Below are 12,168 nucleotides of genomic sequence, written 5' to 3' on the forward strand. Positions count from 1 at the left end.
AACACACCCTGACGAACGAACACACGAACACACCTGAAGCGTTGAATGGTCTGTGTTGTTACTATGACAATGAACACACCCTGAATCACCGAATGGTCTGTGTTGTCACTATGACAACGAATACATGTTATTATTAGGCCTACAGCTGCCACAGGATGTCTTGATCAGTTGACTGACAGGTGTACTGCAGAATGATAAACGGTCCGTTTACAGTTATTTCTAATTTACTGTTACAGTTACCGCCCACACTCTAAAAGAGAGCATACAGGGAAAGTGTCTCAGTGACATCAGAGATCTAAAAGGTGTGTCCAGGACGGGTACCAGCATCATGTGTGCTCCCTTCAATCTGAAGACCCGGGCGGCTCTAGTGATGTGTTCCACTGCCTCCCTGAAAAACACCATGGGGAACTACACACACACACACACACACACACACACACACACACACACACACACACACACACACACACACACACACACACACACTAGATTTACAAAATACATTTGTTATTATCATGCAGATATTAATCTTATCAAGATTGCACATTGGTAGCTTACTGTACTGTAAAGAAATAGTCAAATCAAATCAAATTATATCGGTAACATACACGTGTTTAGCAGATGCTATTGTGGGTGAGTCAGTGTGGCTAAAGTGAACTGTACCTGAGAGGCTTTCCTTCCATGACTAGCGTGACACTCCTCCAGTACAGCCTGGATCTTCTTCAACTCTGGCATTTGCTTATAGATCCTAGAAGCAGTTGGGATGCTCATATCCAGGAAGTCTCCGAATGCTATGGGTTCTCTCATCAGCTCCTCTGGTGGCCAGGACACCTTAACAGTCATGCACAAACTTTTACAAGAAAAAGTAACTGGAAAGTCATTTTACACTCAGTGTCCAGTGGCCAGTTTATTAGGTACACTACCCCGTTCATGGTTCGCTCCTACAGACAGTGAGTCACGTGACTGTGGCTTGCTATATAAAGCAGGCAGACAGGCATAGTTACAGTCTTGTCCCATCGCTGCAACTCCCCTACGGACTCGGGAAAGGCAAAGGTCGAGAGCCATGTGTCCTCCGAAACACAACCCTGCCAAGCCACACTGCTTCTTGACACACTGCTCGCTTAACCCAGAAGCCAGCCGCACCGCATGTGTCGGAGGGAACACGGTACAACTGGTGACCAAAGTCAACGTGCATGCGCCCGGCCGTGCCACAAGGAGTCGCTAGAGCACAATGGGACAAGATCATCCCAGCCGGCCAAACTCTCCCCTAACCCGGACGAGGCTGCGCCAATTGTGCGCTGCATCATGGGTCTCCCGGTCGCAACCGGCTGCGACATAGCCTGTGATCGAACCCGGGTCTGTAGTGACGCCTCAAGCACTGCGATGCAGTGCCTTAAGACTACAGCGCCATTCGGGAGGCACGTTTAACTATTTTCAACACATATGAATTTGGTTGTCTCACCTAGCTATCTGAAGATGAATGCACTAACTTTAAGTCGCTCTGTGAAAGACCGTCTGCAAAATGTCCCCAAATAAAACCTTTTATAAATGCAACACAGGAATCAAAATGTGCATAAACTTGGCATAAATGGATTACATTAGAAGAAAAGAGAACTAATTCTGAATGGCCTGAAGTGCGTCTAGAGAACACATTTCAGCAGTTGAGTTACTGTGTACACGTGAGACCTCTCTTGACACGTTGACTACCAGTACCTTGAAGTAACTGTGCAGCTCGTTGGACAGTATCTGAAAGAACAGTTCTCTGTCCTGCTCGTTGACCAGGCGGTCGTGGAACACTCTGGAGGTCTCGTGGGAAAACAGGTAGGCTGCAGCCTCCTCTGAGTTTAGCTCAGAGTCGCTGGCCTGCATCAGGCCCTGGACCACCTATAGAGAGATTACCAATGAGTTCAGATAAGAGTCGCTGGTCTGCAACAGGCCCTGGACCAGCTATAGAGAGATTACCAATGAGTTCAGATGAGTCGCTGGTCTGCAACAGGCCCTGGACCAGCTATAGAGAGATTACCAATGAGTTCAGATAAGAGTCGCTGGTCTGCAACAGGCCCTGGACCAGCTATAGAGAGATTACCAATGAGTTCAGATGAGTCGCTGGTCTGCAACAGGCCCTGGACCAGCTACAGAGAGATTACCAATGAGTTCAGATAAGAGTCGCTGGTCTGCAACAGGCCCTGGACCAGCTATAGAGAGATTACCAATGAGTTCAGATGAGAGTCGCTGGTCTGCAACAGGCCCTGGACCAGCTATAGAGAGATTACCAATGAGTTCAGATGAGAGTCGCTGGTCTGCAACAGGCCCTGGACCAGCTATAGAGAGATTACCAATGAGTTCAGATGAGAGTCGCTGGTCTGCAACAGGCCCTGGACCAGCTATAGAGAGATTACCATTGAGTTCAGATGAGAGTCGCTGGTCTGCAACAGGCCCTGGACCAGCTATAGAGAGATTACCAATGACTTCAGATGAGAATCGCTGGCCTGCATCAGGCCCTGGACCAGCTATAGAGAGAATACCATTGCATATCAATAGTCAAGCGCCTCTCTCTATACCTAAGCTAATCACAGTGTTTAAGGGGATCAGTTTGAGTAAGGCGAGGTGCAGAATCACTCATGTTGATCACATAATGAGTAGTTAGGTGCAGTGCAAGGTGACTTGTAGATCAGCGATTCTGTGCAGTCTGACTGTATTGTAGACGATCTTAAACACACACAATAGTAAAAGACAGTGGAAGAAGAGAAACCAATGAGAATGTGTGTCTTACCTTGGACAGGTCTCGGAGGTTAAATGTGTAGTGGTATTTGGCTGGAGTGGGCATCATACGTTGACACATCTCATTGTAGACAGTGATGGAGGCAGACACCAAGGCCTCTCTGCATTTACGCACCTCCTTGGAGAAATCTCTGATACCAAAGAACTTCCCGAGTTGGACCTGGTTGATATACCAGACAGAAAGCATTTCAGGTACTTCCCCTAATTTGATATTATATAGCGACACAGCTGGCACTTACACATACAGTAGGCTTAGTATAGGATGTGCTGCAGCTAATCAACTAAAGACTGAGGGGCAATGACCTGGAAGATGTGTTGCATGGTGTTGCTAGAGGGGTGTGGCAGCAGCAGGACAGAGAAGTGTCTTAGCAGACGGGGGCTGAGGTTCTGACGGCCCCCACCCGGAGGGGCACAGGCTGCACACAGAGTCACATCCTGGATGCCCTGCAGATACAGATATTTAAACATCATTGTTACAGTATATATTCATTAATAAGATAGACCTGGAGCCTTTCGAGTGGCGCAGCGGTCTAAGGCACTGCATAGCAGTGTTGAGGTTTCACTACAGCCTGGGGTTTGATCCGAGGCTGTGTCAAAGCCGGCCATGACCGGGAGTCCCATAGGGCGGTGCACAATTGGCCCAGCGTCATTCGGGTTAGGGGAGGGTTTGGCCGGGGGGCTTTTCTTGGCTCATCGCACTCTAGCGACTCCTTGTGACGGGCCAGGTGCCTGCAGGCTGACTTCAGTCATCAGTTGACTTCAGTCGTCAGTGTTTCCTCCAATACTAGAGTGTGGCTGGCTTCCAGGTTAAGCGAGTAGGTGTAGGGGGCAGCATTGGGAATTTTGGATGAAAAGCGTGCCCAAATTAAACTGCCTGCTACTCGGCCATAAAAGCTAGAATATGCATATAATTAGTAGATTTGGATAGAAAACACTCTGAAGTTTCTAAAACTGTTTGAATGATGTCTGTGAGTATAACAGAACTCATATGGCAGGCAAAAACCTGAGAAAAAATCCAACCAGGAAGTGGGAAATCTGAGGTTTGTAGTTTTTCAAGTGTCTATGGGGTCATATTGCACTTCCTAAGGCTTCCACTAGATGTCACCAGTCTTTAGAACCTTGTTTGAGGCTTCTACTGTGAAGTGGGGGCGAATGAGAGGGGGATGAGTCAGAGGTCTGCCAGGAGCCACGTGCTGACCATGAGCGGTCACGTGAAAGTTATCTTGTGTTCCATTGCTTTTCTACAGACAAAGGAATTCTCCGGTTGGAACATTATTGAAGATTTATGTTAAAAACATCCTCAATATTGATTCTATACATTGTTTGACATGTTTCTATGGACTATAACGGAACTTTTTGACTTTTCGTCTGCTGCTAGTGAGCGAGCGTCGTGAGTTTGGATTGTGTACTGAACGCGCTAACAAAAGGAGCTATTTGGACATAAATGATGGACATTATCGAACGAAACAAACATTTATTGTGGAACTGGGATTCCTGGGAGTGCATTCTGATGAAGATCATCAAAGGTAAGTGAATATTTATAATGCTATTTCTGACTTCTGTTGACTCCAACATGGCGGATATCAATTTGGCTTGATTTGTCGTCTGAGTGCCGTACTCAGATTATTGCATGGTTTGCTTTTTCCTTAAAGTCTTTTTGAAATCTGACACAGCGGTTGCATTAAGGAGAACTGGATCTAAAATTCCATGTATTACACTTGTATCTTTTAGCAATGTTTATTATGAGTATTTCTGTAAATTGATGTGTCTCTCTGCAAAATCACCAGATGTTTTAGAACTACTGAACATAACGCGTGTAGGAGCAGAATCAAAATTAGTTAGGTAACATTGATAAATAAGATGTTGTATTGATATAATAATGCTTATGTGAGATATTTGTCATTATTTTTATTTATCTTTATTTAACCAGGCAAGTCAGTTAAGAACAAATTCTTATTTTCAATGACGGCCTGGGAACAGTGGGTTAACTGCCTGTTCAGGGGCAGAATGACAGATTTGTACCTTGTCAGCTCGGTGGTTTGAACTCGCAACCTTCCGGTTACTAGTCCAACGCTCTTAACCACTAGGCTACCCTGCCGCCCCAGGGTAGCCTAGTGTCTTCTTTTGAATAATACTGTTTGCAGTTATCCCTTCTCTGCCAGGGCTTAGTCACATTGGGCCCCAGAGAGGGGAGAGGTCAGGCCTGTCTTCTTATGGGAATGGGGAATTCTTATGGGAATGTGTCTAACTATTTACATGTCCCCTCTGAGGTTGCCCTTATCTTGATTTAGTATATGACCTAAGAGGCTCACTGTCTTTTCTGATCTTGTCTAGGAGGGGGTGTATTTGATATATGCCATTGGATGAGGTAATGTTTTTGGTTCTAAGTGGTACCAAGAACGAGATAGGAATTTAGTTTAGGAGACCAAACTGAACGATAATTTATAACCAATGCTGTCTGGCTATGTGTCTCTTTGCTATAAAGGATCTCAGTTGCCAATATGTAAGCACTCTCAGAGAATTCATTTATAGACACTGAATTGATCTGAGAGTCACAGGGCTATGGTGAAGCTCATATAATTAAAGATGGACTTAATGATAACTCTGACTTGTGTGTGGTTTGCTCTCTCGTGATTTGGTAATACAGGAAATTTCCACGACACACGCCAATGTAAACTCAGATTTTTGGATATAAATATGAACTTTACCGAACAAAACATACATGTATTGTGTAACATCAAAGGTTAGTGATTAATATTATCTCTATTTCTGCTTTTTGTGACTCCTCTCTTTGGCTGGAAAAATGGCTGTGTTTTTCTGTGACTTGGCTCTGACCTAACATAATCGTTTGGTGTGCTTTCGTCGTAAAGCCTTTTTGAAATCGGACACTGTGGCTGGATTTACAACAAGTGTATCTTTAAAATGGTGTAAAAAACATGTATGTTTGAGGAATTTTAATTATGAGGTTTCTGATGTTTTGAATTTGGTTCCCTGCAGTTTCACTGGCTGTTGGCGAGGTGGGACGCTACCGTCCCACGTACCCTAGAGAGGTTTTAAGAAGCAGCGCGGGTGGGTCTTGTTTCGGAGGACGCATGACTCGACCTTCGCCTCTCCTGAGCCCATTGCGGAGCTGCAGCGATGAGATATGATTTGGATCGCAATTGGGTATCACAAAATTGGGGGGAAAAGGGGGTCAAATTACAAAAGAAAAGAAAATAAACAAATAGAGACCTGGAGCTAACCTACTAGCATACAATTAATAGAAACCACAAGAACACGGTTCTGTATAGAGACTAGGCCTATTCATCACATCTGATGTCAAACGAGGAAGAAAATAAGCCTCCCAGTTCTGTTCTACATAGCTATGATTTGCATCACGCATCACAGGGAAATGGTAGACACGAACTCTAATAACACCATGGTCATTGTACTGTACCTTCCAGGTGAGAGTCTTGGCATCAAATACTCCCTGGAGCTCGATGAACTGGCGAATAAACTCCATGGAAGGCTGGGCGCCATAACTATCAAGTGTTGGCATGTTCAAATCATCTACAAACACCAAGACCTGAGGAGAGAAACATAGAACATCAAAGCTGATTATGCATCCATCTTTAGTGTATTTTGAATCCATTAGAGTACTTTGAGCATCCAAAACTTTAAATGTTAATTATCAGACATGTTTATGTAATGACATTTTACTCACAGACTTATTTTTGGGTGCACCAAGGATATTTTTGCCTTTCTTGACGAGGTTTTGTAACATGTGTGCCTGTATGTAGGCAGTGGTTGTACGAGCAGTGCACTGGAGGGTGCAGGTCAGGATTCCTGAGGATTCTGAGGTATGGCTGGGACTACGCATCCTGTGCAACACTCCAAACGGCATGCTGCTTAACAAGCCACCTGGAAAATACCAACTTTTTGGTTGAAAATACAATTTTCTCAGAAATTGGCAATCAATATTTGTGGTTTTAATTATCATGGCAACAATAAATTGTTCACATTAAAGAATAAAGCATTTTCTCAGGAGAAGGGTAAAAGGAGAACATGTGGCTTTTAGTCAGACTACTAACTTTACTCACTAGTTAAGCTCACTACTACTGACGACTACTAGATAGTCCTGACTAAACCTTACTTAATGAATCACCGTCTGTAGACTTATCTGCATCTCCCCCAAACACAGCTGTCAGCAGGTTAACATCCTCCAGCAGGCTGGAGAAAAGTTACAGTACATTAGGTTACTTGTTCGTATCAGTCTCTCAGCCTCTCTGGGCCTTTCTTACACAATAATACTGAAGCTCACTGTCTTTCTCAACATACTTTTTACTAGATCAACAAAAGAGAATTGTGTTTTATGTTAGCTTTACCTGGCTGTCTTGGATTGGTTGTGTAGAAACACTCGTCCCAGCATAGTCCCTTGATTCACCATTTCTCCTCCTTCTCTCTGTAGTTTCTTTAGAATGCTTTGGATGAGAATGGTTTTTCCAACTCCAGAATCCCCTAATAGTCAAAACAAACCTCATTAACTTAAGAATCCCCTAATAGTCAAAACAAACCTCATTAACTCCAGAATCCCCTAACAGTCAATACAAACTTCAACAACTCCAGAATCCCCTAACAGTCAATACAAACCTCATTAATTCCAGAATCCCCTAATAGTCAAAACAAACCTCATTAATTCCAGAATCCCCTAATAGTCAAAACAAACCTCATTAACTTAAGAATCTCCTAACAGTCAATACAAACCTCATTAATTCCAGAATCCCCTAATAGTCAAAACAAACCTCATTAACTTAAGAATCCCCTAATAGTAAAAACAAACCTCAATTCCAGAATCCCCTAATAGTCAAAACAAACCTCATTAACTCCAGAATCCCCTAACAGTCAATACAAACCTCATTAATTCCAGAATCCCCTAATAGTAAAAACAAACCTCATTAACTTAAGAATCCCCTAATAGTCAAAACAAACTTCAACAACTCCAGAATCCCCTAACAGTCATACAAACCTCATTAATTCCAGAATCCCTTAATAGTCAAAACAAACTTCATTAACTCCAGAATCCAATCAATTCAAACGTCATTATGAGACCTCTTAAATCTTTTTAATGATGAAATAGTTGGTTAAAGAAAACCATTTATTTCTGTCAAGAAAATGAATAGTAAGCAACAGGCATGTAATTGGGGGAAAGAATGATCCTATAGTCTTATATAATACAGAGTGAAATCTCGACTGAATCACCTGTGAGAAGTACTGGTTGTTTGTTGAGCAGCAGCAGGCTCATTAGAAAGGAGTAGCGGACAGTATCATTGCTGCAGATGGGGCCTGATCTCAGAAAGCTGGTGGTATCTGTTGTGTTAGACTCTCCCAGGGCTCCTCCCAACTGCAATGATTCAGAACCTGAGGATGTGTTCAGTCCTGGGGAAATGAACGTATAATGTGAGTCCCTAACCTTTAATGCTGTATGTTTTAATACTGCTGTTTTTAATGCTGTTGTTTTAATGTGAGAGCTCTGGTGAGTATGATTTCCAGTGAAATGACATAAGGAAAATAAACTTGAAACTCATCTTAGCACTCTTGAATGGTACGATTGTAAAAGTGCATGTATGGATGCTTGCTGCACACCAGAGAGGGTAAAGGTGTGAGCAGACCTTTGCGTATAAGACTCTCGGTGCTAGGAACCAACTCATCCCAGGAAACGAAGGCACCTGTCTGTAGATCCACAAAGTAGTTGAAGATCATACGATTCCCCGCTGGTAAAGACACACCTTAAATATTCAGAGACAAAATCAAGTTTGATGAAGAGGGATGTTCTACAAAATAGAAAATATAATGGACACTAGAGCATTATTTATTTGTTCATTTGTCAGAGACCATGTACAACATGTCATTGCACCAGATTGAGCTAGATAGCAAATTTTCCTCTGCAGTCCCTGGACATGATTAATTATTCTATTCACATACCGCAAGGTGCGCCTTCAAACAACTTGTGGATCAGGTTTTTGAATGCGTGTGCAACATTGACGAGGTTACAGCTTTTGTCTTTAGTAGCAGATGGGGAATCATCATAGTCATCTACATGGTTTAGGACTCCTCCCACTGCCCAGGCGTATGAAAAGACAAACAGCTTCCCAAGAAGAATTGTGAGTTTTTCTGGGTTTTTCTGTAGAAACCATTTGTTATCCTCCCTGTCACAGATTGGAAATATACAGTAACTTTACTAAAGCTGAACCAAGATAATATAGTAAGTACAAACAGCAATAGATTTCATTTACACATACCCTTTTCCTGTGGACTCATTGTCTGCAGAGGTCTTCCCAATGTCTTCCTCTGACAATGTCTCAAGATTTAGTCCTGTGACACCACAGAATTCAAATTTGATCAAGCTTGGAACAAACTTATTGAAAGTCCACATAGGAAACAATACAACATCCACACGGACAGAAACACAAGTAGTAGAAGTAGAAGAAGAAGAAAAATAAATACAGACGATGCTTAGCTTTACAGAAGATTGTCCTACCCAGGCCACCATTCCCCTGCATGAAGTTAATGAGAGCCCCCAGGATGCTGCAGACGGTCATGACTGTGGACATCTCCGGGATCTGGAAGTTGAGCAGCTTCTGGTGCTTCTTGACAAAGTTCAGCCCCTGGGTGATGCTGTTGTCAAAGAGTTGCTGGATGTGGTTTCTTCCCTCTCTGCTCAGCTGTCTGGGCAGCTGGGACAGCCAGCGCCTCACGTACGGCTTCCAGCCCAGGTCAACTGGATCCTGGAGTGGCGATTAAAGAAAATATATAACCCAAATATTCTGACTTTGCATAACAAACTACTGGAGTTTAATACACTCGATGAAAACCTATAACAGATGGGGGTCCAGTTTCCCGGACCCAGATTAGGCCTAATCTTGGACCTGAGATTCTCCAGGACGAGAACTAATCTGAGTCCAGGGAACCGTTCTGGAAAGTAGGTCTGGTTGAACATAATGCATCTTGACACATTACCATGTAGACCATGGCACAGCGGCTGATGGTAGCGGGGGTGGCCTGGCTGAGAGTATCCACTTCAAACAGGAACCTAATGCCATCTGGCAGGCTGATCCTCTCTCCGTTCACCAGGCACAGCGTCTTGTTGTCGTCCAACACAGTGTTCAGGTTCTCGACCCACAGGATATCCACTGGGCCATCCATTATGATCCAACGCCAGTTGTCAACCATGAAGTTATCTAAGAAATAATAAAGAGATAAATTAAAATATATATATATATTCGTGAATGATAACTTTCTCAAAAGTTGTGTGAAACTATACTGTGAGATAACCACAAGCAGAGTTTATTAAGACATACGTTGATAACTGCTGGGAGGTAAGGGTGTAGTGGAGTCACTCAAAACATCCTGAAAGGGAAGACAGAGCCCATGTGTGGCTAACGTTACCAGCGTCAATGACAGTATCCTTGGAATGAATGATCATAAACAATGAATAGTAATAAAAAAAAATGGTGCTTAACTCTTCCTATCAATGATTTTATAGATGGCGGCTGTTTTGAGAAAGATTTTACTTGCAAGGATCGTGATCGTTGTTTTACCTACTTCAGTTGAATGACTGAAATGTAGTTTAGTCTGGATAAGAGCATCTGCTAAACTACTCAAATGTAAATGTAATAAGCACTGACTGAAGAGGTGTTCCTGCTCTCGCTGTCTTTGGAAGTCTTGTTGTCTTGTTCGAAGAGTTCTTTAGCGTAGGTTCTGACTGCAGAAGCGAACAGGCCGTCTGACCACTCCAGAGTGTTGGGGTCTACCTGACCGTACAACTCTCCAAAGCTCACACACTTGGGGTTGATGGTGAAGCTTTCCACGTGGACCTCTGAACTCGGTGCCAACTACCCAATGGAAGTCAAGAGAAAGAATGAAACAAGCACAGCAATCGATTACAGGAGTTTGCAAGACAGCACAAACATATTTGGGACCAGGCTATTCAGGTGCTATATGCAGAAATCACAATGCCATTTTCTGGTTGCTAAAATTCTAATAGTTTGGCTAATTTCAGTTTATGTGACAAAACAAGCAATAGATAATCAATGAATTTGGTCGCGTCGCCACAAAAAGTGACAGATTGCAGCTTTAAACAACACACACAAACATACTATCTAACACTTCCATATCTGAAACTAATCAAATCTGCACCAGTTTAGCTGCATGTTTAAACACACTTAAAAACATTAAGTGACAGATGTTTTCAGTAAACGATCTGAAGTGTCTAACGAGATGTGTAGTACCTCCATAAAGACGTTGGTCCTCCTGTGGACTTCAGACAGAGAGGGCAGCAGGTGTAGAGCATGCTGCAGGATGAGTCTCACTGTTGTCTTCCCTCCTCCGGTAGGACCAATCAACATCACCCCTCCTCGAGCCTGCAACATCAACACTGAAGTTGAATGATATTGTGAATTGAATTAATCACAAAAACAACAGGACAACGCTTGCTTAAACCTCAGGTGTAGACCTTCTGGAACAAAAAATGCTAGGTGTTAGCTTTTCCCATCGGAAAATGTTTTACATGTAGCTACTATGCTAACACCACCAGCTGACCCGTGTGATTATTTCCATTAACAATTACTGCTTCAGCCAACTAAAGAAGTAGACGTAGTTGGACGTGATTTAACACTTTTTCATGAGAGTCCTTAACAGAAGTCATTGGTTGATTTGTTATTTGTTCCCGGAAATAGAAGTAACTCTTGGTAGCTAGGCAGCTAATTCTGACATGTTTTCCAATGGGAAAAGCTAACACCTAGCATTTTTGTTCCATCTGAGGCTTAAGCAAGGGTTCGTATGGACCCGGGATGTTTAAGAAACCAAATACTGACCAAAATCTGGCTATACAGCTGTGTAACCTTCTCTGCTTGATTTGGCCATTGTTGAAATCCAAGAATCTCTGTAGCCTTAGCTATGGCGATCTAGAGAAGATGCAAGCATATGACATACATTTTAACCACAACAACCCAAAAAACATGCAGCCAAGTGATCTAACCAAGTTCCATTTACTTTACCAGAACAACCACCGACTACACCGGACTGTGTGAGTACACGTGGCAAGGAATTACCTCTAGTTGAGGATGGATAGTTTTGGGATTGACGACGCCGGGGAAGAGATCCTCCATGATGCTTTTAAACAGAGGAACGTCCTCAGGAACCAGCTTGGGTAAGTTAGAGTTTTGTAAAGCACAGATCAGAACGTAGCATTCGTCCTCTGGTGTCAGGCCACACCTGGAATATCACACAGTATTTACTCACAATGTTTTTACTACAACAACTCTGGCAAGTTGAGATGAAAGAGAGGAGCAAAGAGAAGACAGTAGTGACCAGTGACACAGCCTTTTGATTGTACCAATTCAAGGGAAT

The 12,168-nt window shown here is 43.1% G+C and overlaps 1 protein-coding gene across 1 annotated transcript in view; it reads right to left on the minus strand.

The window, feature by feature from the left end:
• Positions 1–12,168, minus strand: part of LOC112255802 (dynein axonemal heavy chain 6) — a 57,733-nt gene that overhangs the window by 22,424 nt on the left and 23,141 nt on the right. Inside the window, exons 32-51 of the mRNA XM_042326242.1 lie at positions 11,871–12,033; positions 11,634–11,723; positions 11,049–11,180; positions 10,446–10,652; positions 10,119–10,167; positions 9,778–9,998; positions 9,299–9,545; positions 9,060–9,132; positions 8,743–8,966; positions 8,430–8,546; positions 8,020–8,196; positions 7,146–7,278; positions 6,914–6,990; positions 6,485–6,681; positions 6,218–6,346; positions 3,085–3,225; positions 2,774–2,941; positions 1,714–1,884; positions 664–831; positions 322–408 (exon numbers count right to left, since the gene is read on the minus strand). Of these exons, the coding sequence (XP_042182176.1) occupies positions 322–408; positions 664–831; positions 1,714–1,884; positions 2,774–2,941; positions 3,085–3,225; positions 6,218–6,346; positions 6,485–6,681; positions 6,914–6,990; positions 7,146–7,278; positions 8,020–8,196; positions 8,430–8,546; positions 8,743–8,966; positions 9,060–9,132; positions 9,299–9,545; positions 9,778–9,998; positions 10,119–10,167; positions 10,446–10,652; positions 11,049–11,180; positions 11,634–11,723; positions 11,871–12,033 (2,971 nt within the window). The remainder of the gene's footprint in view (positions 1–321; positions 409–663; positions 832–1,713; positions 1,885–2,773; positions 2,942–3,084; positions 3,226–6,217; positions 6,347–6,484; positions 6,682–6,913; positions 6,991–7,145; positions 7,279–8,019; positions 8,197–8,429; positions 8,547–8,742; positions 8,967–9,059; positions 9,133–9,298; positions 9,546–9,777; positions 9,999–10,118; positions 10,168–10,445; positions 10,653–11,048; positions 11,181–11,633; positions 11,724–11,870; positions 12,034–12,168) is intronic.

The sequence above is a fragment of the Oncorhynchus tshawytscha genome, linkage group LG08, assembly GCF_018296145.1.
Source record: "Oncorhynchus tshawytscha isolate Ot180627B linkage group LG08, Otsh_v2.0, whole genome shotgun sequence".
Lineage (NCBI taxonomy): Eukaryota > Metazoa > Chordata > Actinopteri > Salmoniformes > Salmonidae > Oncorhynchus > Oncorhynchus tshawytscha.